The sequence below is a fragment of the Corvus hawaiiensis genome, chromosome 26 (genome assembly GCF_020740725.1).
Source record: "Corvus hawaiiensis isolate bCorHaw1 chromosome 26, bCorHaw1.pri.cur, whole genome shotgun sequence".
Taxonomy (NCBI): domain Eukaryota; kingdom Metazoa; phylum Chordata; class Aves; order Passeriformes; family Corvidae; genus Corvus; species Corvus hawaiiensis.
In genome coordinates, this window is record NC_063238.1 from 254,142 (window position 1) to 280,698 (window position 26,557).

General features: G+C 37.6%; 1 protein-coding gene across 1 annotated transcript; it reads left to right on the forward strand.

The window, feature by feature from the left end:
* Positions 1–1,409: 1,409 nt before the first annotated feature.
* On the forward strand, positions 1,410–26,286 carry LOC125317216 (desmoglein-1-like). The gene is made up of 16 exons (XM_048286921.1): positions 1,410–1,617; positions 8,387–8,422; positions 8,791–8,919; positions 9,597–9,752; positions 9,899–10,046; positions 10,941–11,104; positions 11,347–11,481; positions 12,054–12,239; positions 12,418–12,677; positions 13,640–13,782; positions 13,930–14,148; positions 15,317–15,847; positions 17,984–18,132; positions 18,632–18,692; positions 20,132–20,340; positions 21,863–26,286. Exons 1-16 carry the CDS (start codon positions 1,570–1,572, stop codon positions 22,832–22,834), a joined length of 3,546 nt encoding a protein of 1,181 aa, XP_048142878.1. The 5' UTR covers positions 1,410–1,569; the 3' UTR covers positions 22,835–26,286.
* Positions 26,287–26,557: the final 271 nt, after the last annotated feature.

A 26,557-nucleotide genomic window follows, 5' to 3' on the forward strand; every position in this document is an offset into this window, starting at 1 on the left:
TATGATTAAGCAAAAGTTCTGAAATAAGATAATTGGGTTCATAAAGGAATATGCATATTTTATATGCAAAACAATTAACTTTTTACTTAATCCAAAATCAAATTTCAGATTGTTGAGAATTTCCCAGAAAAGAGAAAATCCAGATATGATCCATTTAACACAGCCTGTCCCAGTCTGCCTCACTGACTCACTGCTGGGCATGTTGAGCTCAGCACCAAGATCTGAGTGACCATGGGGACATGCACGACTGGCTTTGGCAGCCCCAGCCAGCTGCAAGACAGCAAAGTACCCATGCTAAGTGACACAGGGACGCAGCGTGCTGCAAAGCTGCTTACCCAGCAGGAGCATGGGACCTCACCCTGGCAGGGGCTGAGCAGCCACAGAGGTGCTGAGCCCTCTTTTCCCAGCTCAAGCCAAGCCCTGGGAGATGCCAAGCACCATGGAGGGCTCAGCAGGCTCAGAAGCACACCAGTGGTGTTGCACTTTCAGGGACAAAGTGTGCACCCCCCTCCCAGCTTCAGTGGAAGAGCAGAAGGTCACTCTGACTTTTTCTTGTCCATTAAGGAGTGGTTCAGGTGTCCCAAAGACAAAAGGAGGCGCTTATAACACCTCTGCTGCACAACAGAGAGCAAAGTGGGGAATCCCCTTTGATTTCTTTGTCCCCCACAAAACTGTGCTCCTGCCATCCAAAATGAGGCCACGAGAGAGCTGTGCAGAACATCCTCTCTCCCGGAGCTCCACTACCTGTTGTTTTGAGCAGCTCTCCAGTTTATCTGGCATTCTCCCTCTCCACTGTGTCAGCAAGAGCACAGCCCATTGGAAGGGAGAAGTGTGGCATGAGGAGGCTTTGCAGATGGTAAAGGCAGAAAATCTTCTTCCTCTGCTTCAGATATTCTTGCGGCCTCATGAATAAAGCACTATTTTTTCCCCAAAATTAATATGATACCTCTTTAGCAACAACCCCATTCTGCTTTGACTGCTTCCCTTCTGTGAACAAGGTGCATGGAACTGACTTCTTTGTGCCTGGAAGTAAACAAATGGACTTCTAATTTAAACGAATAATTTCTTAAAGTCCATATTCTTTATGGTAATATTCATTAACTTCTTCTATTATATAAGGTGCAAAGATAAAACTGGAAGTTGCACTCAAAGCAATGATAAGTTACCATTTTAATGATTCCTTATGTTGTGAGTAATTTATAAATCACTCGGTATCTTCTCAGCAAAGCTTGCCTTCTGTTTTTAAAATGTACCTTCTCGTATCCAACAAAGGGTTTCAGTGCAATAAGAATTTAGGTGTGTCTCCTAGCTTTTACCTGCAAGCAATAATGATGTTGTCAAGCGTTTCAGGTGAGACCAGCCCAGGATTTTGGGGTGGGGAAAGACACTCTGTTATACAGCATCTTCAGTTCTTCCCTCAGAGGGAGGCAGAGACACCTTGAAGGGCCGAGTATAAGGACATATACGGAGCGTCTTTCTAAATAGTCAAAAGAGCTGGGGGGGGGAGGGGTACAGGAACAGGCTTGTAACCACAACTCAGTTGGACTTGTTTCTGAGAAGTCAGATGCCATGGATTGGCTCCCTCACCGAACAGCTGCTTTTCTGTTCCTTTTCTTGGTAAGTCAGAATTTAAAATATTATTTGTAAATTCTGTGACTACAGTAGTTTGGTCTCAGCAGACGATTACATTTTACAGTGTAAACTATTCCCCAAAAATATCTTGTGAAATTTACCATAAAAATCAAAGCTCTGCTCATTCTAAACAGCCCCTCTGAACATTTTATAGAATTAAATTAGCTTTTCATTAAATACTGACAAATGTTTCTTTTTAGACTATTGGCAATCTGTTGATGTTCAAGATGTGACTTTCTATGTTTACGGTATGACTTTTCAGGCAAATGTTTTCTGTGGCTACTATTTAGGGGTCACAATTATTAATAAAATGCTCGTCATTACAAAAAATTTAATGTTTGGATACAATTTGGTTCTGTGTCTTTACTTTTTTATCAGTTGAGGAAATATCTTTTTCTAAAATATTCAAATCTCTTTTTTCTAAACTCATTAGCAAGACTGTTTCAGAGCTGACCAAATCCTACAGCTATATTTGAGAGAAAAAAATGACAAAATTTAGTGAAGATCTCAGTTGAGAAAAAATCAAGACTTGGCCTATTATTTCACATTGCAAAGGGTTCCTGTGTTGTAGTGCATTAGTGTCTGAGCCGCCATGTGCTGAGCAAGTGAGTGCATGATGAAAGTGTTACTCTTTGGGTTTGTTTTTCTCACTGTAAAAGGAAAGTTGTGGCTATGGTCAAGTGGCATAGTTGTTCGATGTGCTCATCAAGGCATGGAAATTACCCAGAAGGGACTTAAAAGGGCTATGGGTGCCCTACTGTTCCTGCAATCTGATTTTTGTGTGGATTAATTTTACTCATCTGTGCTGACCTTTTGAAATTAGGTAGAGGTTTAAGGCCCTGAAGATTGAGAAGAGTGAGATTTCTACTATAGTTATGCCCTGTGGTTTTCATGCAATTTTACATTTTACACAGTGTATTAGTAAGGGTAAATGTTTGTTAACTTCTCATTACTGACTTTTCTAGAAATGTTGTAGTCTGAGAAAAAGTTTGTGTTATAGAATAAGAAATCCTAAAACCATTTGGAAAATGCAATCCATTAATTTTAGGTGACAGCTCTGCAATCAGTAAAGTAGAACTAACACAGAGTAGCTGCCAAGCAAACAAGGGCAAAACTTGGCAAAAGCAAGTTATGGTTCGGATAAGTTTCTGCTTTTTCAAGGCAGCACAGAGGTGTCTGAGACTGGCCTGTTGCACACCACACTCACACTTCCGGATTTTCAAGTAGCACTAGTAACTACTCATTTTACTCAGTTACCTGGTGATGCACACTCCCAGTGTGTCGAGGTTCAAAAAGTTTGACTGTGTTGCATCTAAGATCTGTCCATTCAAAAGAGATTTTACTGCTTTACTCCTCTCAGCAACTCTGGAGCCATTTTCTTTCTTTCAGTGTATTATTGTTACAATTGTGAGTGATGGACGGTAGGTGTTGGGTGAGAAAAAAGGAGGGATTCTGAAAAATGCCATTGTGTTTTGATGACTATCAAATATTTGAACTTCTACAACCCAGAGGAAAGCCTTGTTCTTGTTATGCGTTGCTCTGCCCAGCAATGCTCATGATGGCCTGTGCAGCTTAATAGCATCTTTCAGCACTTTATAGAAAGGTGGCAGACAAACTGTAGAGATCATTAAATTATAATGATAATGTAGAGATATAAATTATAAATTTATGTATCCAGTGTTAGTGTATTCTGAGAAAGGATTTTGACTTTCAGCTTGACTAATCTTTCATGAAAATCACCTGTCTGAATGGTGCGTCTGGTTAGTATATTGTTAATAAGTTGCATCAAATAAAATTACCATGAAGTTATACATATTTTAGCACACTACTGCATTGTCAAAAAAAAAAAAGGAAACTTACCAGCCCTGAAACAAATAATTTTCTCTATGGATTTCACCATTGGTGGGACTGATTCTGCAACCCTTGTTCATGTGACTTCAAAGGCATTATTCTCATGAGTAAGGGAGTTCTGTTTGTGATACCAGCACAGACACGTTTTATGGAAATAACCTGTTTGATCGGGTATGACTCTTCTCCTGCCAGCTATCATGTGACAGCCAATAATTTTAAATTCACCACATCTCTTATGCACTTTTGTCTGGATACATTTTCCCATGTGTTATCTATGCTTATTTTTTTCCCCCCCTGGTTGTTAGGCTATGGTTACGCATCATACTAATAACTTGGTTGCACATAAAAATAGTCAGGAGCTAAATCCTCTCCATGTATATTCATATGAAACATCTGCCAGAATTGAATCAGGAACCTATAGGTTCTTCTGCCAAAAATTTTATTGTAGAAATAGAAACTAAAGCAATTCCAGATGCAGGAATTATCACCTAAGACTAGGTACTTAAGCCTGTAGTTTTACATTCCTGAGTAAAATGGCCGTTAAGCAAACATGCATTTGCAGCCAGAACACTCAAAGTCATATCAGAATTCAGATTTTATTGGGGAGGTTTATTAAGGGCACTTAGCATGACTAATTTGAAAAACTCAAATTTTAATGATAATGGCATACACCCTATATTGAAATTACTTTTCTGTTCATTTTTTTAATGGTTAAGCTCAGTTACTCTATGGAAATGTATTGTATCTACATACAATAAAAGATAACAATAGGACAACAGAAACAATCTCAGTGGAATCTTTCCCAAAGTGTTCAGTTCTTTCAATAAACTTATTTTAAAATAAATCAAACTTCAAAGTATATTCTTCAGCCTGACACAAGCATTGTCATAATTCCTGAATAATTCCTCTCACAACTGTTGAAATAGTAACGGGTTCTCCATCCTGGGTGAAATTCAAAGTATTGCTAATACAGGAAACACCTTACCTCCTCTGAATCAGAAAACAAAAGGCCAGAAAAATCATCTAGAAAATCTTCCCCTTTAAATTGGATGAAGTACATTCATTAGTGACATATGAAAAGGCAAAGTATAGAAAAAGAAAATCGTGTTCAATTAAAAAGTGATCAAATTGGATAAACTACATTCATTAGTGACATATGAAAAGGCAAAGTATAGAAAAAGAAAACCATGTTTCAATTAAAAAGTGATCAAATTGCATATTTTTAAAATATGAGTGTTTGTCTTACATTTGAACTCTGCTTCTCATTATTTCATATGCATTGATGTATCACTTTTTAAAGAGATGTAGAATGAATAAAGGGAAGGGTTCGTTATTGCAACCCTTTTCTAGTCAGGGCTGTGGATGAGTAAGAAAGATGTAAAAGTCCCAAAATGCTGACAGTACCAGAGCTACCACTGCAGCCTGATGACTAACACAATACGTGTGAGTTCTCAGCACTCCTCCCATCCAGGCCAACAACAATGCCACTGTTGACTTCAAAGAGAGAGAAGCAGATCCCATATGAATAATGCTGGGAAGATGTTAAAGGCGTGTTCAGTCATTTAGATTTGAGTAGGTGGAGGAGGGAGGATTCCATAATTACATATGATATTGCTTGGTACTCAATTAATGATTAGTTAATTCTTGTTTGTAAATTGCTTTGAAGGTGCGAAGAACCATACACATCCTATGGCCCTAATTCTGTCTCCAGGTACATCAGAATAAATCCAGAATAACTCCAGTGTGGCTCTAAGTTGCCACTTTGGACACAAGGTCCAGGTATCACTACATAATAAAAGACAAGCTTTCAGACAGACACTGCACAAATGACAGAAACCACAGACTTGTTTCCTGCCTGCACATCTCCCAACCCAAAAGAGAAACAGCTTGTGCAACCAGCCTCTAGATTCTCTGCAGCTTCCTTTTTTCACAGTCTCTCAGAGACTAACAGGACAGCAAATCTTGGTATCATTCTGACCAGCTTGCCTACCCCAAGGTCCTCAGGATGCATCCCACACATTCCAGTGGTTCCTATTGCTTTAATTATTGTTTATCCCTGTGTCTATGGAAAGTACTGTACTTGGATACTGGTTTAGAAGGGAATTTTTTTAACTACCTAGAAATTTGCTGGAGTTAGCTGCTAGGAGACAGAACTTATCTTCTGGAAATAGCACTAGAAAAAAAATATTTGCATCCCAGAAAAAATATTAGAAATAGACAACTGGGTTAGGGGAAGCCTTCTAACTGCTGGTGACAGTGGAGAACTGGAAGGCATTAGCTGGGGAGGCAGAGGAACATCTATCCCTGGATCAAGTTGGATAAATGCAATTTCAAAATTGTTCAGGTGAACTAGACATCTTTGTCTGATGTCTGCCTGCCCTCCTTCCTATACAACAGCCATAACAGAGAGACATATCAAACACAGACATCAAGCTCATCAGATCAGCCATTTCAAATAATAACACAAACTGTACTAAAGACTCTGAATTCAAGATCTTCCATTACCAACAAGTAGCAGAATGGGGTTTTCCTTAGCTATCACAGGACAACTGTGGAAATACAGGGCCTAAATTTACAATCCGCAGCATCACCAATGGATAAATTCCTGACATTCCCATTACAGGTGCTCAAAAACAAAGGATGAGACTGCAGTGTAAAATATGTATTTTTCACTGCTTGAAAACAGAACTCCCTATAGGCTGGAATCAAGAGGTTTATGAATATTCATGTCCTTAAGTAATAGAATTCTTTACAGGCATAATTCTTATTTCAGAAAAACTCAGAATAGTTTTTCAGAGTATGAGAGTGATGTGGTTGGGTGTGAGGTATTATTCTCACTGTTAAGTAACAGGGTAGGCCATAGGACACAGACAGCAGACAAGATTCACTAACATTGCACTGGCAGGTATATACCCATACTTTGCCAGGTCAAGACAATTGTGTGCATGCCAGAAGGGATTTCAGCCTAAGGGTGGAGAGGATTTCATTGTGCTCACCAAAGGAGGCCCTGCCTGTGGGATAGACTGATAAGAGATGTTCGATTAGTGTTATTTCTGGTGGACCTCATCACTCAGGTTCTCTAGTGTAGTCTGCCCCTTTGACTCTTCCATGTTCCCCATGCTCCAAGGGGGATTATAAAAGAAGAGGACTGAGCTCCCACTGGGGCAAACAAACCCTGCTGTTCACATGGAGTCTGATATTGTCCCTTCTGAGATGAGGAATGGCTGCACATGAATTTGAATCCTATTCTGAAGCTGAAGATTTAAATAGTCATAAACTCAATGTCAATTAGAAGATGCATTGATGCTTTTAGCACAACATGAACATATTGTAGTGATTTTCCTGCAGAGTACTTTTCTTAACCATTTATGTCAATAGCTTGCTCAAACAAACAAGGAAAAAATCCTTACTCTGTGGAGTCCAATAAATTTCAAGCTATATGCACATCAAATGGGCAAATCCACAGTCTAAACTCCTTCATTCAGAAGCAGATTAGGGCATCTGTTGTAGGCCATGGTTTCAGGGAATGTTTTGGGCAAAACCAAATCATTGGAAACATTGTTTTGTAAATGACAGATGGTAAACTCTTGCAGCATAAAGGTAAATGGGGAAAAGAGAGAGAGAGGAAGGAGGTGAAACTGCTGTTCATTCTTCTGTTGCAAGTAAGAAGTTGTCTTAACATGAAGTAAGTGGAAAACATTCTGTGTCCATGTTCCAGCCTTGCCAGTAAAACTCAATAAATTTGAAGTGAGGAAAGTCCCATGATGTAATGATAGGATAAAAGATTGTCACCGATTTTATCCAAGTGTAACTGACATAAAACCCCACAGATAAAACATATCAGATAAAAAGCAGCCAAACCAAACCAAAACAAAAATCAATTGGAAATTATAAGGAAGTGAAATACTCATATCTGCAGCCGTTAAAATTTGTTGAGAAAAGAGAAACACTGCAATACTTTTTGAGGCACCTGGATATTTTGTTTCTTCCAATGATGAATGAAACAAGCAGCCAGTCCTGCAAATCCCACATTCTTCACCCTTTATTGTCTGAAGAAAGCAGAAGAAGATCTTAAACCCGAAAGAGATGCTCTGAAGAAGTACATTCACCAAGCGAACTTCATTTTCACACCCTATTTAGGAATAAAGTTAATTAAACTGTGCCTTCTTTTAAATTGTGCTAATCAAGAAATTGAGGCTTCTCTCATTTAAATTTTAATTTTAAAGTAATTACATACTGCATCTGATCCTGCCACCTTTATTTACTCAAGACTAGTTGCATAGTTAGGTCTCAAATCAAAATCTACTGTACTCCAGGGAAATCTGCCTGAAAACTGCAGGTGGGTTTCCATCTTACATTAAATCTCTTCAATCTCACTGGGAAGTTCCAAGAATACATTTTCATTCTTTTTGGTTAAATTACACAATTAAGTACTCCAGGTTTATTGTGGACTTAGTAAATAAGAAAAAAAATAACAAAAAAAGAATAAATTATTTAGGATAAATACTTCTCTAGTTTCCTAGACAGTTTGGTAACAACTCTTGCAACCACTTCCCTCTTCAGCTAAGGTGTTAAAAATCTGTGTGAAAGCTTTATTTTGATGAAGGTATAGCTTGAAAACTTCTCTGGTGTACCCATTCAAACTCAAAGTTCTGTCTTGAAAGACAGAATGGATTTTGAAGGTCTTAACTGTCAAGGAATTCAAGTGCTGGATATAGAAATAATTGAATTTCACCGAGTCATTTGTGGAAATCTTGTAGCTAATGTCTAGATAAGCTATTGCAATAGGCTTGAAGAAAAGTACTGCTCCAGGCCTGCAGTATAGCAATGTCTTACAGTTGGGTTTTGCTTGCTGCATTTTGCCTTGCATTTTTACATGACAATCTTATTATTGTTCTTGCAGGTACTCTTGGATTTCAGCACAGGATTTCATGTAGAGGTAATACATATTGCTTGAGAAACTGTTTTTCTGATTAATTTAAATGTAACAATGAAAAAAATCATTTGGAAAATACTGAACTAAGATGCTTCTGAACCTGAAGATTGAAAACATATTTAAATATTAAACAGCTGCAGGTAATAACCTGCTCACCCTCTCAAGAGAAACTCACCTAAATCTAAATGAGTATCTCATACAAATGAGTAATTTTAAAATAAACATGTACAGTCATAGAGTTTGGGACTCTCAGACGTAAAAAAGCATATGGTCTACAAAAATCTCTTTTCTCCTTACTGTTGGAAATTATAATTGTCTGTACTTATTTAAAATGGATTGAGGTCATATGATACTGGAACTCTCTGTCAAAGGTAAAAGAATGGGATGAAAACGGAACGGCAAGATGGAAAACCTTTAGAAGACAAAAACGTGAGTGGATCAAATTTGCTGCAGCTTGTAGAGAAGGAGAAGATAATTCCAAGAGGAATCCAATTGCCAGAGTAAGTAGAAAAAAACCCACAAGTATTCACTGACAAGGAAGTTCTTCCAAAGACAGGCTGATAAAAGCAGAGGGATGTAAAAATATATATGCTTAGAGTAGTCAAAGCAAGGAATGTAGAATAAAAGAAAGATGATGCAATAGTCCCAGCTCTGCTGAGACAGTCTCATAAAGTGAAGCTGTGTGGCTGCTGAGGAGTGACCAGAGGCTTCCTAGAACATTGCCATGAGTCTACTCCCCAGGCAGCTCTAACCAGTGTCTTTGTTCTAGATCATGACATTTTTCTTCTCTCTCTCTCCTCCTGAAAAACCCCTGAGCAGAAGTTCAAAGATAGTACATGACTTGTGGGAAACAGAAAAAAGAAAATATCCTTCTGTTCGCTCACCGTGACCATGCCCTTACGGAGGTCCAACCACAGTGTGACGCCCTTGGAGATTTCTCTCTCCACCTCCCTGACAGATTTAGGAGAAATAGAAAGCCTACCCAGCCCTTAAGGGGAGATGGATCTCTAGGTTAACGTTTTGTAAAAGACCCTTCTATTGATTCTCTGTCAACTTGTAATAAATGGTTGAGAAACTGAAGTTATATAGAATTTTTTACAGGAACTAAGAATAGGAGAAAAAACCCTGCAGGTGTCCTCAGTAAACTGGCATAAATTATTATTGTCTGTTACTGCAGATCCGATCAGATTGTGAAGAAGACAATCCAATCACATACAGCATCTCTGGAGTTGGAATTGATCGTGCACCCTATGGAATATTTGTTGTTAACCCAAGAACAGGAGAAATTAATATAACATCAGTAGTGGATAGAGAAATAACACCAGTTTTTGTTGTAAGTACTGTCTTTTTTTTTTTACCTTTATAATTATGGATCCAGGCTGGGGCAAAGAGAGCAAAAGACAGCAAATTCGTTTGTTTCAGATTGCTACTTTGCTTACTTACCTTTTGGTTTTAAAACAAGTAAATCTTTTTATTTAGATACGTTGCTTTGCTAAACACTCAGTGACGGGTGTAGATTTGGAACCACCTCTCGAACTTCGAGTCAGAGTTCTGGATATAAATGATAATGCTCCTGTATTTGCACAAACTGTATTTACAGGATCTGTTGAAGAGAGCAGCATGGACAGTAAGTAACTATGTTATGCCTTTTACAATATTGCTAGTGAACCTCACAGAATACAGTTAATATAAACCTGGGGTGCTCTTTCTGCTTTTCTTAGGCAATGACATATATTGGTCAGGGCCACTGCAGAGGAGGGAGCAGCAGATGCTTCTGCAAGTGCTCTTTGAGCCAGGGCCTGAGCTAATTGCTATAAATTAAACAGCAATGCTTCCTTCTCCCTTTCCTCCCACACGAGTGTTGAATGTTCCAGTTTCTAACCATACCATCATGCAAATTCCTTCAGATGTGAAAATGTAAAATAAATTATTTCATTCCTTCTCATTAGAATAAAAATATCATTACACTTATTTCCTTTGAGGGTATGTAAAACACATTTTTCCCCATTTTTCTCTTTCAAATATTTGTACTTGCAGCCTCTGTGTTTGTAGTTGCAGAGGATTATTACTAAATAATTCCATACTTAAACTATTAAAATGGCTCTTTTTTGCCAAAAGTACAGCAATCAACATTAGACATGCAAATAGCACTGAGGCAATGGTGCCTAACACTCATTTTCTTCATTCTAGAAATTCTCATTTAAAGCTATGGAAATTTCTTACAGTAATGTCTACAAGCTCAGTACTTGCTGTATTTTCATATTCCCTATGGTGATTTAAAGAAGTTCAGTGAACATCTGCATTCCTTCTGACCTTGATTTTTAGTTCATTTAAAATCATTAACATTGTCAGAATCAGTATTACAAAACTAAACTTCTGGTTTTCTTTGCAAATGTCAAGGATTAGATAGTCTTCTATCATTTTCACACAGTAAATTTTAGCACTGTCTTGATGAGTTGTTTGCAGGAACTCAAGAGATTTTCTATTGGGTTTTTTCTATTTTTTTTTTTTTTTTTTTTAGACACACTGGTGATGAAAATCATTGCAACAGATGCAGATGAACCTAACCACTTGAATTCTAAAATTGCCTTCAAGATAGAGAGTCAGGAACCTTCTGGTCCACCCATGTTCATTATGAATAAATACACAGGAGAACTCCATCTTGCAAATTATCTTGACAGAGAGGTAACATTTCCCCTTCCAAAGCTAAATAACATGATACATGGTGATGTAAATGTGCCATGAGAGTGAGAAAAAAAATAGAAGAGAAAGGTTGTGGTTTTTACAAATATTAATGGAGAAATGCATGGTTTCAATGTGTTACAATAAAATGTCTAAGTCCTGCATTAGGAAATAGTAGCAAGCATGAGTTATTTATAAGATGCACAGATGGTCTTCTAACATACCCATTTCTCTTTTTGTGACAGCAACATAGTAGCTACACTCTTGTTGTGAAGGCATCAGACCGGGATGGGGCTGCAGATGGAATGTCATCCGTTTGTAGCTGTAACGTGAAAGTTATTGATGTTAACGACAACTTTCCAACTCTTGCTCAAAGCTCTGTAAGTTTCCAATAACAAAAGCAGCAACACTGATTTAAAACCCTGTTTAAAAGCCCCGTTGATAACAGGGCCCTTACTAACCCATAGAGAACTTTCACAATTACATGGTCCACTGGAATAACATGGTTGTTCCCTTGAAGCAAGCTCAAAATACAATCCATGACTTGTGCACCAATTCTGGTAACATACACATAGGTTATTTTTGTATTCAGAGATGTCAATCCAGACACTGTCAGGACTGACTTCTTTGTATTCAGAGAAATCCTGTCATTCAGGTGCCCAGACCCCTGCAATACGGCCAGATTATGTAGATTGACCCAATTTTTGGAAGATCATTTCTTATGGAAAGCACAAATCCTTTTACTCTATGATGCCTCTGCCTTTGAGCTGATACAGTTTTTCAAATCTGTAACAATAATCACAATTTGCCCAGAAGACTTTTTTTTTATTGTATTGGCATGGACTGTGCTTTTGAAAGAACAGCTTTCAAAAGAACCTCTTCAGACAGCTGTGTTTTCCTCACATTATATATATATTGATATTTGCTAATAGGTATTTATCTGTCATTTCAGTTTTCAGCAAGTATTTCAGAAAATTCACTCAGTTCAGAACTGCTACGAATACAAGCTCTGGATGCTGACGAAGAGTTTACAGACAATTGGTTAGCAGAGTTTTTCTTTATATCCGGTAATGAAGATAACTGTTTTGAAATTGTTACAGATCGAGCTACAAATCAAGGAATCCTTAGAGTAATTAAGGTATGGAAAAATACTGTGATTCAGCTCTTGAAATAGTCATCTTAAAATTTTAATTAATTGTAACAGAATTAAACAGGCAGTAAAAACACTGTCACTCAACCACTTAAAATAAAAAATATTTTTAAAATATTAAAGGAGCTTTTATGTACTATCTAGTTCTCTGTGGTTTACTTTTTAGGAGCTGGATTTTGAACATATCCGAACTCACTCACTGATGATTGGTGTCAGGAACGTAGCTGCCTTCCACCACTCTGTTGCACATGAGTACCAAATATTTGGAACACCCCTCACAGTAGAAGTGAAAAATTTGATTGAACCACCAAAATTTCATCCATCTTCAGTTGTGTTTTCCCTGGCAGAAGGTGCAAGAGCAAATTATGTTGTAGGAACGTACACAGCCATGGATGAGGACACTAGAACTATTGCATCAAATGTTGTGTAAGCTCTGCTCTGCTTAACTTCCTGGATGGAATAATTCTTTTGATATTTCAATAGGATGAGGAATAGGTATTTTAAAGGATGCTTTAAAAAACAATGTTTATTGATTAGCAATAGAAAAAATAGCAATAGAATAGTATTATATGGTATCATATTATATATTATATAGTATTATATTCTATATTATTATAGAATAGTATATAGCCCATTTTTTGTGCTATAATTGCTTTTCTTTCCTGACTACTTTCCTTAGCCTTATGTACAAGACAAAGAAAATATCATTTCTCTAACAGGCTGTAACTCGAATAAATTAGAACAGGGGAGGTTTCTTACTCAGCCTAAGAATGTGTTTTCTTGAAACTTTTGCTACAAATAGGGAATTCTTTAGCATCTTGAAAAAAGCAGGCAAAAAATCCCAATAATGGTCAATATTATCCAATCAGAATAGAAGATGTCACTACCAGTTCATTCTACAGTTAAAAAAATATTTACACTTATTTCTCTTGAAATCAACGATAATAAGTGGGACCATAATTTGCTTTACAGTGTATGTAGAAATAAATACAGCCTATTTAAAAATATTTGAAAAAAAATTCATAAAACAGAGAAATGTGTCAGCAAATACAAATGTATAGTGTTACAGGAAGGGCTGTGGATTTAAACATTGATGTCAACAATGGTTCTAGTTAAGGTTTACAGGATCAAAAAAAATTTTACTTTTGGACTATGATGCCACTTTCAAACTAAAATGGGCTTCTATGCATTTGCTTTATTCCTAATTACTTTTCTAGTCTACTTCTTTTGGAGTCTGTGTGGATTTTGCTTGAACTGGGTGAAATGCAATAGGACTTAGCATAGCCTAAAGAAAAGTGTTCCAAAGTGCCAAGTTTCATCTGCAATATAAATATGTAACACCTATATTCATAGCATAATGCTGAGTATTTTCACTTCACCAAACACAGATATAGTATAGGACGTGATCCAGCTGCCTGGTTCAGAATCAATCAAAACACTGGTGAAATCACACTGAACAAAGTTATTAACCGGGATTCAGTCTATGTAGTCAATGGGCAGTACCAAGCAGAGGTCCTGGCTATCACCCGAGGTAAGAAAAGAGATTAAGTTCTGCAAAATAAACTCTTTCTGTTCCAGATTTCTCTCAGTGTTTTTCCTGTTTCTAGTTTTCCAACCCTAACTGCATTATTTATAGTGTCAGTATTCCCTCCTGACCACAAATATCTTATTTTTACAGGGGTTCCTCGATACACTGCTACTGGCACAGTTGTGCTTTCAATAGATGGCATCAATGCCAACTGCCCAACTATTAGTACTGAAATGAGGAAAGTATGTATGCATTCCCCGTCGGTGATTATCTCAGCAAAGCATAGGGATGGTGATCTCTATGCTACTCCCTTTACATTCAGCATACATGGTGAACCTCAGACTACATGGATTATCAGGCGAATAAATGGTAAATTAACCTACATTTTATAACAGAATAAATCACAGGAATAAGCTCTTATCTAAGATATCTGACTAGGATGTTATTTTATTAAAAAACAAAACACTTACTAGAATCTATTCAAATCTCAGTTAAATATGAATCTAAGAAGTTACTCCAAATTCGAACATATGCATGCATACATATATCTACAAATCATGTTACAACTAGAATCAGAATTATTACATGTGTTATCATTTAAAGGAAACTGAAAAATTACTGATAAAAATAGAGCAGCAAATCTGTACTTTGAGTATAACTATGACAAGAGCCTTTACTGGTCTAAACATAATGAGGTAAATCAAAAGGAGTAATTTGATACTTTTTTATTTCTATGTTATCTAAAAAATCGTAAGCATACGAAAAAACTCTCACATTTGTGTTAGAATATGAAGTGTATAGTTAGCAGAGCTTTACTTTTATGAGAGGCATATGAAAATGGCAAATTAAGATTACAACTTTTGTAATTTATTGTAGCAATCACACCTACTCGTATTTTAAAGAAAATTGGTTTAGTCAGTGTCCAGTGAAGCTATGCCAGTTTCCTTCAATAGGACATGACAAACTAATGAGTTCATCAAATCTCATGCATTACTAATTGACAGAATTTGCATAACTTACTGTTTACATAGAAGACTACATGAAATGGCAAATATCAGAATTGCGAGTATTCTTGAGTCTCCTACCTGTCCTCAACAGTTGCAAATATGTAGTTTTAAATATTCTAAACCTACTGAAAAACTTCTTGAAAAACATATATGAGCTCCTTGAGAGAGGAAAAAGAAATGCATAAAACTTTCAACTTTTATATTTACCATCGTGCAAATAAAATTCAGGAAAAGCAGCAGTGGAAATAAAAAATTTCACTTTCCCCTTTTGTATTTCTCAAGTGTAAAAGTGATAACTAGACTGATTTGGCTCAGGTTTTCCACAAAAAAACCCAGGCATAGATGACTATCATATGTTTCAGCTTTGCATAAGTACTCTAGATGCATAAGTAATTGAGGTGCTTAGAAAGGGAACAGTTTGTTTCATTCTGTTCTATGAATATAACACACAAGTAGTATAGATTTGTAGAACATTTAAGTCAATACATTCATCTAAATATTTTTCTCTTCTTTTTTTTTCCCCCTCAAAGATTCCTCTGCAGAACTAGTGGGCCAGAACATAGACTTTTACCTTTATAGGATCTATGTCGTTGTGAGAGATAACCAAGGTCGACGCTGCGCTAGACCACATATCATTCCTGTGCAAGCTTGCCAGTGTGATAGTCGGAATTACTGCACCAGTGGGGCCACAAGAATAATTATCATCGGTGGTGGTGGTGCTGGTGGTGGTGGTGGTGCTGGTGGCGGTGGTGGTGGCGCTGGTGGTGGTGGTGGAACTACTGGTGGTGGTGGTGGTGGCACTGGTGGAGGAGGCCGGGAAGAGGGAGGACAACAAGGTGGTGGTGATTATGGTGGTCAGACTAGACCTGGAGGAGATTTTGAGGACCACACAGACTGGCAGGGTTATACTGATGGATACGATGGAGGTGAGGAAGGATATACTGCCTCCACTGATGACGGCTATGCTGGAAATGAAAATTATGGCAGAGACTACCAATCAAATACCACACTTAGCGGTGCTGCCATTGGCCTGATGTTTCTCGGTGGATTAATATTTGTTTGTAAGTATAAAATTAAGAAAAAAATTTTATTACTTTTCTAAATAGTGTAAATAGAATTTTTAATTCGTCTAAAGACGAATTTTTAATTTGTCTAAAATGAGGTTGCTTTTTCAGTTGACTGTTAATCCATGGGCTTGTATTGGCCATTTGACAGAGAAAAAAATGGTCTTTTAAATTAAAAGAATTTCTATATATTTTATGTTATACATACCTACATTTTTCATTCAAAATTAACCATTTCCTTTCTAAGACCTGTTATCGAATTCTTAGACAGAGCTATCCTGTCACTTACATTTTGCAGTTTGTACTTCCATTACACTACTAGAAGAAATGTGCAACTATCAGCTCCAAATTGGGTATGAAAGGATCTAAAGAACAAGATTCCTTTGAACTCAAAGCCAGATTTCAGTAGTGGAACAGTAAATCATCTCAGATTTTGAAACTTTTGGCTACTCCGTCCAAACATTACATCTAATAAAAAACAAGTCGCATTTATGATAACAGGATCAAAACAGAACATTAATTCATTTGTCCTAGCATTCATAAAGAATTATGAGCTTCATGGATTCAAGTTAGAATTTATATAAGCAATTATTTCTCAGACCACCACAATCATAGGTGATCAACCTTCTTTCATGGCCTGGGCATCAAGTAATCAACATCCAAAATTTCCCATTGAAGAAATACTGACTACAAAACTTGAGGAAACTGAGGGGTTTTCCACTGATTTTTTGAGGAGGGGTGTTTTGTTTGGGTTTTGATCTTTGTTTAGTAGGAACAAACAAACACAAAATCTTGAAGCTTCAAAAGGCTGTTCAGTTTGTAGTTCCCAGATGGTTTATCTTACAGGACAGACTGTCTCTGCCTTTGGAAATCTCCCCTGGTAGCCTGGAGTAAATATGTCCTTAGTCATGCAGCATGAGGCAGCACTTTGTACATGGTATAGCCCCTTCCCATTTTCATTTCACTTTGATGTTCAAGAAACCAGAGGGCTGGAGCAACTCTCCTATGAAGACAGGCTGAGAGAGTTGGGACTGTTCAGCCTGGAGAAGAGAAGGTTCCAAAGGAAACCTTAGGGCAGCCTTCCAGTACCTAAAGGGGGACTGAAAAAGACCTGGAGAGGGACTTTTTACAAGGGCAGGTAGTGCCAGGACAAGGAGCAATGGATTTAAACTGAAAGAGAGTAAGTTTAGGAAGAAATTCTTTACTGTGAGGGTGATGAGACAGGGGCACATATTGCCCAGAGAAGTTGTGGATGCCCTATGCCTGGAAGCGTTCAAGGCTGGGCTGGATGGGTCTTTGAGCAACCTGGTAAGTGGAAAGTGTCACTGTCCATGGCAGAGAGGTTGGAACGAAATGGTGTTTAAGATTCCTTCCAACCCGAGCCATTCTATGATTCTATGAATTAATATTGCATTGCCTTTCTAAAATAAGCAGTGTTTTTGATGCTGGCCATTACAGCATTCTGCAATTTCCAGCACTGAGTTCTTTAAACTACTAAGTATAATACCGCACTCTGGGAAACCTGACTCACTCTACATAAACATTTGGTGAAACTAGGGCTTGGGATTTGCCCCTACTGCGTTTTCAAATCAAACATTATGCATACGTGATGTGAAAATTGCAACTGGAGCCTTAGCCAAAGATCACTGTAGTGGGTGGATTCTCCACTGATTCGCATATTTCTGTTATTACTAACGTGTATTACTTTTCAATTACTATACTTGAAGAGACAAATGTATGCTTATATATCAGGGAAGAATAGCACTGAATGCTATACATAGCAAGACTTGTCCTGTTTGTTTAATTTTCATATGTACGCAATTTATATTGGTTCAGCTGAGATAGATCAAAGTCTATTCCCAGGTGCACAAGCATAAATTTGGAGTAACAGCCCCACCCTCCCCTGTGTTGCTCTGCTATAACTAAAGATACAAATTATTCTGAATTTCTAAATACATGCATCCCCATAAGCAGCTAATGATTCTGAAAGCCAGACTTACAGGCTGCTTGGTTAGAAACATTTTAAAGGCATATTTTCAAAAGTTCATCAGCACCTGCCCTCTGGGGAAAGCAGCTATTTCTGTACTAAATAAGATGTACTAAATCCTTGTTTCCTGTTCCTTTCCTGTTAAGTGATACCAATTTTGATGTCAATGAGCGACTGTTGTGGCTGTGGACCTGGCGCTGCAGGTGGAGTTGGAACTGGATTTGAACCTGTACCTGAATGCACAGAAGGGGCAATTCATCCATGGGGAATAGAAGGTGCACAGCCTGAAGACAGGGTCAGTACATCCCATGTTTCTAAAATCAGAAGAAATTCATATTTAGAGAGAAGGCTGCATTTAACTATAGTAGCACTGTGTCATCTAAAACAAGTCTAGCATTGTCAATAATTGCCAGGCAGATATGACAGGTGATTCTTAATTACATTCGCTGATGGAGTTTATGTGTTTAAAGTTGTGCTCAGTTAGCTTGGCACAACAGCTTGGTGTTACTATTCCTTATGTTCACTTACAATGAAACAATAACTAACAAGCTTCTTCAGTGCAAGTTTAGGAGAAGGGAACACAAATCATCTTCACTGATCATTGTTCGTGTTGACAAGGAAAAACCTTGTAGTCTCTTTTTTTGTTTCGTTTTGTTTGTTAATGGAGATGGTGATAATGAATAACTGTCATTAACAGTTTGGACTGCTAATTCCTTAACATAATTCACAAAGTCTTGGTCTTCATATGGGAATTTCAAGGTAATCATTCAAGGAGTCAAAATGTTATTTTCCAGGATGTCTCGCACATTCTTGCCCCAACAACAGCAGCAGGAGGTGATTTTGGTGAACCTTCTGGTAAGCAGATCCTTAAATCTTTTATTTTATGCTGTCATAAATCTATCTTTCAGAACCTCATGCCTTCTGATCCATGAAGTCCTTTGGTTTCCTAACTATAACCCAACTCTTCCAATCTTACATCTGCACATAGTCAAACTAATGCTGGTAGGACCTCCAGTATGAATTAAGAATCTGGGGTTTGAGCTTTTGAGCAGATTCATTTCAGCAAACTACACTTACTTTGAAATATCTGCCAAGGCTTTCAAATCCCAGGCATTTTTTTTTTATCAGTGCAGCTACTGAATGGAGGGTCTTTTCAAGACACCAGAAATCAATCTTGAGCCAGAATAAGAATATTTCTTTCATAACTTGGGTAAAAGGTTCATTCTTCCCAGATTCCAGGCTCTGCTTCCCATAAGGGAGCATGTCAAATAGCTAGTTAATTACTGACTGTCTAGGTGTGTTAACCTAGACAAGCTGGAACATAGCACAGAAAATTTATGCTTCTGAGATAAGGTTCCTCTAGGAAGTCAGTGATCATAGTGAATAAGTCAAGCTGTGCAGTGCCACTTTCTCCCCCATTCCTTACTTCAGAAGAGGAAGGAAGCATGCTGGCACAGATCCATTTTCACTAGCTTCTGACAGGAAGAAATGCTACTCTGCGAGACAATTTCTCTGCTGACTATTATACAAAAAAGTTCTCATATTTCTCATTTCATAAAAAGGAAAAGAATATATAATTTAGCCTGTTTCCTAGTGTAACCATAGTCAAGGTTACTGTACGCAATTCTTTTATTATAATATGTGCTGATAATTAAGAAAACTATTTCCTTATTATCATGTATTAAAAAAATCTGGAGAAGATAAAATCCTGTAAGTATTACTTTATAACTTATTGTAAAGACCATTTTCATTCTGGATTTTAAACTGGTGGTTATTATGATCCATTGTTGTTCTCCCCTAAAAAATCTCACTACTAGAAAATGTGAAAGGAGTTACAAAACTCTTTATTTTCTAGGATTTACAAAACTCTTTATTTTCTAAGTGTGTAAGGGAAAAAAATTTCTATGCTTATGTGATCATAAATATACATTTATGTATTTTCATAAATATCCATAATTATCTGATTTTCTAACACAAATCCCATGACAGCATATATATACACTAGACAGAATAATCTTTCCAGCCAATAATAGAAGTAAATCACTGATTTTCTAAAACACATGTGCACATGCTGCCTAGCCAGGAATAAAATCAAAGGCTTAGGTATCTGTTAATATGTATGTAATTATTACTGCAGTTTAAATGTTTGGTACCTATGCACGTACCTGTGACTGAAATTGATTTAAAATACCATCAGAAAGTCAGTAGTTTCCTTACAGCATTTATAAAAGCAACTGAAAAATTGTGTGTATATTTTCACAAAGCACAGGAAGGATAACTTTTTCTGTTTTCAGAAATATATAATAACACATATGGAGGAGGAGGAGTAGTAGCTTCTGGTGTTGAAGAAACTACAGGGGTTGGCTACGGCACTGGTACAGGCTACGGAACAGCTGGAGGAATTTCTGGAACAGGGGAAGCAAAAGGGTCAATTGGAGGAACAATAAAAGAGTATCGAGAAGGAGGAGTGAACATGGCCTTCTTAGACAACTATTTCTCTGAGGTAATTAGTTGTTTTCTTTGAGTTACATCTGTGAGCATACTTTCTGTTAGATTCTCCTCCACAGGTTACATGGTGGAAATCCAAATTAATTCTACTCAAATTGAAACTTCCATTATATTATTCTGCTGTGAGAGCAAAGTTGACCACACTGACAGGAAAAGTTACAACACTAGTAGTAGTACTGTCTTAGAGCTGCTGCCATAGTAGATTGATTACTCAACAGTCTTATTGTAAAATTTTTTAAAATTACAAATTTTGTAAAATTTGTACACTGCAGGTATGAGTAGGAAGCAATTAAATGATTTCAGCTTCATAAGTAGCAACCAAATTTATGTATTTTCCACCTGTTTCAGTGTATAAATATATAATATCTTGGTGAAATTGTTCCCTCCTACTTCCTGTACAGCTTGTTTGATGAAGTCATTTTAATCCTTAAAGAACTTTAAACATCCATTCTTCCTTATTTTTATTGCCCTTTCTGCTCCCTAAAAGACTTGTGAACTGCCAGTGACACCGATATGCAGTTTTTTCAATTGGCAACACCTTAATTAGCCTTTACATATGGGATTAAAAAAATAGTATGGAATTTACATGATTAATGGTTTCATGGGCTATATTTTTATTCATATGCATGAACTGTGAGGCATAAATATTATAATTGCCTGTCACCAAAATATCAATTAAGATATAAGGATTGCTATATTTCAAAATCTAAACAAGGTTTAGTAGAGGAGAGAACAGAGCAGTCTGTTCTCTCCTCCACTGACATCCTGAGCATGGATTTCTCCCAGACTGCAATCTTCCTGCCTTCGCCTGGAGCCCTATGTATTAATTGTCTGCTGGCCATAGGCCTCCACATATTACTCCTGTTATCCTCCTGGACCATCTGAATCCCCAAACTCTCTGACTCTCCCTCCCAGGCCTCCCCTTCCACCCTTTCCTGCTTCCTTCAACCTCATGCTGCACTTGTTTTAAATTCTCCTCTTTCCTGCCTGATCTCTCTGTAATGACCACTCCAGGATCCCCAACATCATCTCCAGCTGGCGATTTCCTTCTTCCTCAAAATGGACTACCCTCTGCACTCACCAAGTCTCCCCCACTGTGACCATCTTCCATCCCATCTCCTCAATCCTGGTCTCTCCACTGCTCCCCTCGCCACCCTGCTCCACTCCTCTTCCTACCATTTTGTTCAGAAACTGCTGCCCAAAGAAGGCATCTCTTTGCCTGTCCCTTTTGCCCCACAGACAGAACCACTGATGACAGACCAAATTTGAGATGCTACATGCTGGCAGAAACAAGAATAAAATACAGTAATATTTTAATGAAGTTATTTCAAGGTTAAAAAATGTTGATGGTATAGTCTGTCCTGTTGATGTCCTATGTTTCAAGTCAGCTGGGCCTTACTGTGGTTAGGGAAACTTTACTGTGGTTTGAGTATTCATGGTTAAAAACCTGACGAAATGAATTCTGTTCTTCTGTTCTTTTTTTTTTCTTTTCTTTTTTTTGTTTTTGCAAACTACAGAAAGCATTTGTGTATGCAGATGAAGATGAAGGTCGGCCAGCAAATGACTGCCTATTAATCTATGATCATGAAGGAGTTGGTACACCTGTTGGCTCCGTGGGTTGCTGCAGCTTTATTGGAGAAGATACAGATGAAACATATTTGGATACATTAGGACCAAAATTTAAGACCCTAGCAGAGATCTGTCTGGGCAAAGAGATTGAACCTTTCCCTGATGTCAACCCACCCTGGCCAGGCGTCAACGTTGCCTTCCCTAGCCCTGAGAGTGATCTAAACCTCCCGCCACCTGGTACCACCATCGTTGTCAATGGAAGTGCACCTATGCCTGCCCCAGTTGGCACTACAACAGTTGTTACCGAAAACACCTACACATCTGGTGCAACCATACAGCCCCCAAGGCCTATGCCGGATCCCTTGCTCCACGGCAACATGACAGTGACCGAGACCTACACCTCCAGCTCCCCCTCTTTTTCCGTTGACCCTCTGCGCGCATCCAACGTCGTTGTGACAGAGAGGGTTGTCGGGCCTGCGTCTGCCTCTGATTTGCGTGGCATGCTAGATATCCCCGATCTCACAGAGGGCTCCAACGTTATCGTCACGGAAAGAGTAATTGCACCTAACTCACGACTTCCGGCATCTCTCAGCATTCCTGATTTGGTAGATGGGTCAAACGTGGTAGTGACAGAAAGGGTGTTCAGGCCTGCCTCCGGAATGCCGGGCAGCCTAATAAATATTCCCTCAGAGTTATCGAATGCCCACAATGTGGTGGTCACCGAAAGAGTAGTGTCAGGGTCTGGGATGAGCAGCCTGGGAGGAACAAGTCTAGGGGGAGCAAATCTGGGCGGCCTGAGCAGCACGGGTCAGATGCTCAGTGCTGACTGTCACCTTGGCCAGGGAATGGGCACAGCGTCTCCAGGCACCTCCCGGAGGCGAGTGACAAAGTACAGCACCGTGCAGTACTCCAGTCAGTAAGGCCTCTGCCGGCACCCCTTCCTGCTGAAATCGCCATTTGCACCGACACTCATTAGCTGCCACCCATCAAGAATATTGTTATTATTTATAACTAAGAAATAGCGCTAAAATTTCAGGGATTCCTACTTATGTGAGGATCTCCGAAGGGTGCCCCATTTTGAGGTCAAGTAGAAGTTAGCTTTAAATTTATTTCTTTCTCTCCACCTAGCACTGCAAGTGTATAAACAGACTCTAGTATTTTTGGAGAGATTTCTGATGACCGAGGAGAGCAGTGAGAGGGGATCCTTGCGTGCACACAGTTCCAGCATGAATTAATGTTGTACAAAAGCATGTTAAAATACTGTGCAGCTGAGCGATCTCTCACAATGAGCAGATTTTGGTTAATAGCCCCTCACTGACAAGAGAGGAAAAGAATGTAGTTAATAATTAGTCAACTCAAGACTAAATAAGCACTTTCAAATGCATCATTTTACTTTGCATGTAATTCAAGAAGCGCTACAAAACAGCACTTTCAACCATTTCTCCCATCACCAACAATAGTTATAAATAATAATTATATAAACATAATACACTTCCATTGCTTTCTGAAGTTCTCAGTAAACAAACACTCTGCCACAGCCTGCCATGCTGTTACTGTCATGGTGAGGAGCATGACCAGCGATTCGTCACAGCTGGTGCTGCCTCGTTGACACTGTCACCCAGGAAGATGTTGGCTTCATCCTTTCTCCATTGCTTACAGCTTTGCTTAAATCTAAAAGGACTTCAATGACAACCAGGAACTCTTAGTCAGATTTTTGTGCCAAACTATGACTCCCATTTAAATTGCCAGTGTCAGGTTATATTAAGAGGGCTATAATACACCATGCCAATTCTCATTTCAAATACTGATAAGAAAAGAAAATCTTAGAAGCTTTGTGATATGAAGAGGCAATAGCAAGTATTGTATTACTGACACTGGTAGCTGAAGTCTTCCTGAAAAGAAAAAAACACTTGGAAGCAATATAGATTTGCTAATAAGCAATGTAGAGAATTTTTATTTCATATGTCAGTGTATTTTGCATTGATATTTTGAAAGTTTATTTGAATGTATTAATTGAAAAAGTCTTTATGAGTCTATAAACTTAATTAAATCTGGCTTTTATTTTCCAACAAAAACAGCTCTACTTGACTCTGTTACTCTAATAATACCTTAACATGTCTTAAAATATGATCTGAAGGAACAAAATACTGAAATATAACTTCTATCTCATTTTACTTCTGTATCATATGTATAGTAACCATAGCATAACCAATATTGCTTCAGTGTAAATAAAATAGAGTTATAGGGAGGGACTAGTTTTTTTTGCTAGACCACCAAATCAGTAGTTTTCCCGCAAATTTTGCTTCTTTGGCTTTGACAGACAGGTTAGTGAAAAGTTTAAGAGTTGTCTGTGAACCTTCCACTCTATAAAATGGAAAAGAGACTTTCAATTGTGTATCCAGACTAACTTACCTCAGAAGAAATGGGTGACAGGTTTCTGAGTCTGATATCAAGAAAAGGTTTTTTTAAAGATGTCTTTGGAAATGCAGCTAGATCTGCTGTCAACAACAGCCTGCAGTGCCTCCTGAGTCAATGTCACTGCCATTAACATGAGTAATCCCCAGGAGTCATGACCAAATCCAAGGCTACCTCCAGAAAAGGTCCTTTCCATAGCTTCAGGTTCTTTTCTACAGCAGCTGAGCATGCCAGATGCTCTCCCCATAAAATCTGATGTATTGCTGGTTTTGCTTCTTTCTGTAGCCTTGATTATCTTAAGTGTCACTAAAATTGCGTTGACTTCAAAGGGATTAGTCTTTCCTATAAGTTATGTACCAACTGTAATTGTGGTTCCTGGAACCGTTCTTTAAAGAAGGAAAATAGGTACTAATATATAAAGCTGTATCCTTTCATATCTGGAGAATTTGTGCAGAAATTCACTAAAATGCTGACAAACTCCCTTTTATTTTGCTAACCATCTGTTTACATTAAAAAAACCAAATATTTTAAATATATATGACTATCTGGATATATAAATAGCCTATGCAATATAGCCAAAGCCCACAAAAAAATATTTTAATGTAAAGAAAAAAAATAAGTCTTGTGTAAATATTTCTATAATCATCTTAAGAAAATCAGAAATATTTTTCTGAATTGTGTTCAAAGTAATGAAACTAATCTTCAGGAGCATGTGCTGAATTCCTTGAACAGGAATGCTGTGTGAAGTGTGAGTGTCTGAACTATGGTCTCTTGCATGTCTAGAAATAGGGGAAGAATGAATAGAAAAAAAACTAGGGAAATAGAAAACTAATAGAAAAATAGAGAAAAAAATGTTGTTTCAAAGGACATTTTGGTTATGTGGTGGTTGTCTACTCATAGTACTATCTTTTACCAACTTTTTAATTATCAATTATTATGTAATACAATTTCTTTAAATATTTCTAGCATCTTTTAATATTGGTTTCTCACATCAAACAGCAACTGCATTATCCCCCAATGCATTTCCAGTGCACTTCTGAATATTAATTCCTATTGATGTGTAATTTTTACAAACTTCCTAAAAATTGTTTTCTTTGTGAATTGAGGATTTTTTTAGGTTACTACAAATTGTGGAAGAAAAAAATGTATTTGAAGATGTGAACAAATACTTGGTTCATTAAAAATTCTGTGCAAATTCTTTTTCCAGCCTTATTGGTAAAAAAAATAACATATAGTTTAATTCTGACCAGCAGAAATTAGTTTTGTTTCTTTTCTTCCAGTAGTAGTTTAGAAGCCTGTTTGCTGTCTTACCTTTAATCATATTGTTTAATAATGAAGTAGGAATGGTTTTCAGGGAAGAAAGACTGTAGTGATATCAATTCTGCTCTAAACCGTTCAAGAAAAATGTTCTTACTCAAGAGTCAGCAGCATGCAACACCAAGTGTATCGCTTTCTTTTGTTTTTTTAACTCGGGTTAATTTGGGAGTAGGATCCTACAGTTTTAAACAGGCTCTTTGAGACCTTAGCACAATGACAAGTATACTGACATGGAAGAAAACAGAGCCACAAGCTGAGGGTCTCGTTAGATTTCTATCTTAGGAGCACTGTCTCAATTTGAACCGCAAGTTTCAATACTTTTTGCTCTGTCCTAAGTCTGTGGTAATAAATAACACTTTTAAACTGTTGTGAGCAGCGCTTACTATGCACAATATGAAAAGACCACACAATCTAAGCAACAATTTTTTTAAAACTCTGCTGTTTTGCTTGAATTAACTTAACTGCATAATTCAAATCCTCCACACTATTGAGTCACCAAATGCATCATTTTAATTTCATTTAAAATATAAGTAATATTACTGTGGGCTTGTGTTTTCATAAATAAAAATATTAGAGATTTGTTTGTAATAATTTCTGAATGGCACTGATAAAATACAATAAATGATCATTTGGAACATCATGTTTTACATAGAGTGGCTCGGGATATTTTTTTTCCATTTATCAGCAGGAAATACAGTTTCCTTAAAACTGATGGGTTTTTTTCAGAAAAAATATCATTCTTTCAGGAAAAAAAAAACCCAAAAAGGAACAAAAGGTGTTGATTTAGGAAGTCAGGTCATCCCAAGACAAAATTAGTTCATGATTCAAATTGACTACAATACTTTGTTTCAGGTTGTCAAGCAGAAATGTGTGTCAGGTCTCACAAGAATTACAGTACAATTTCCTCAACC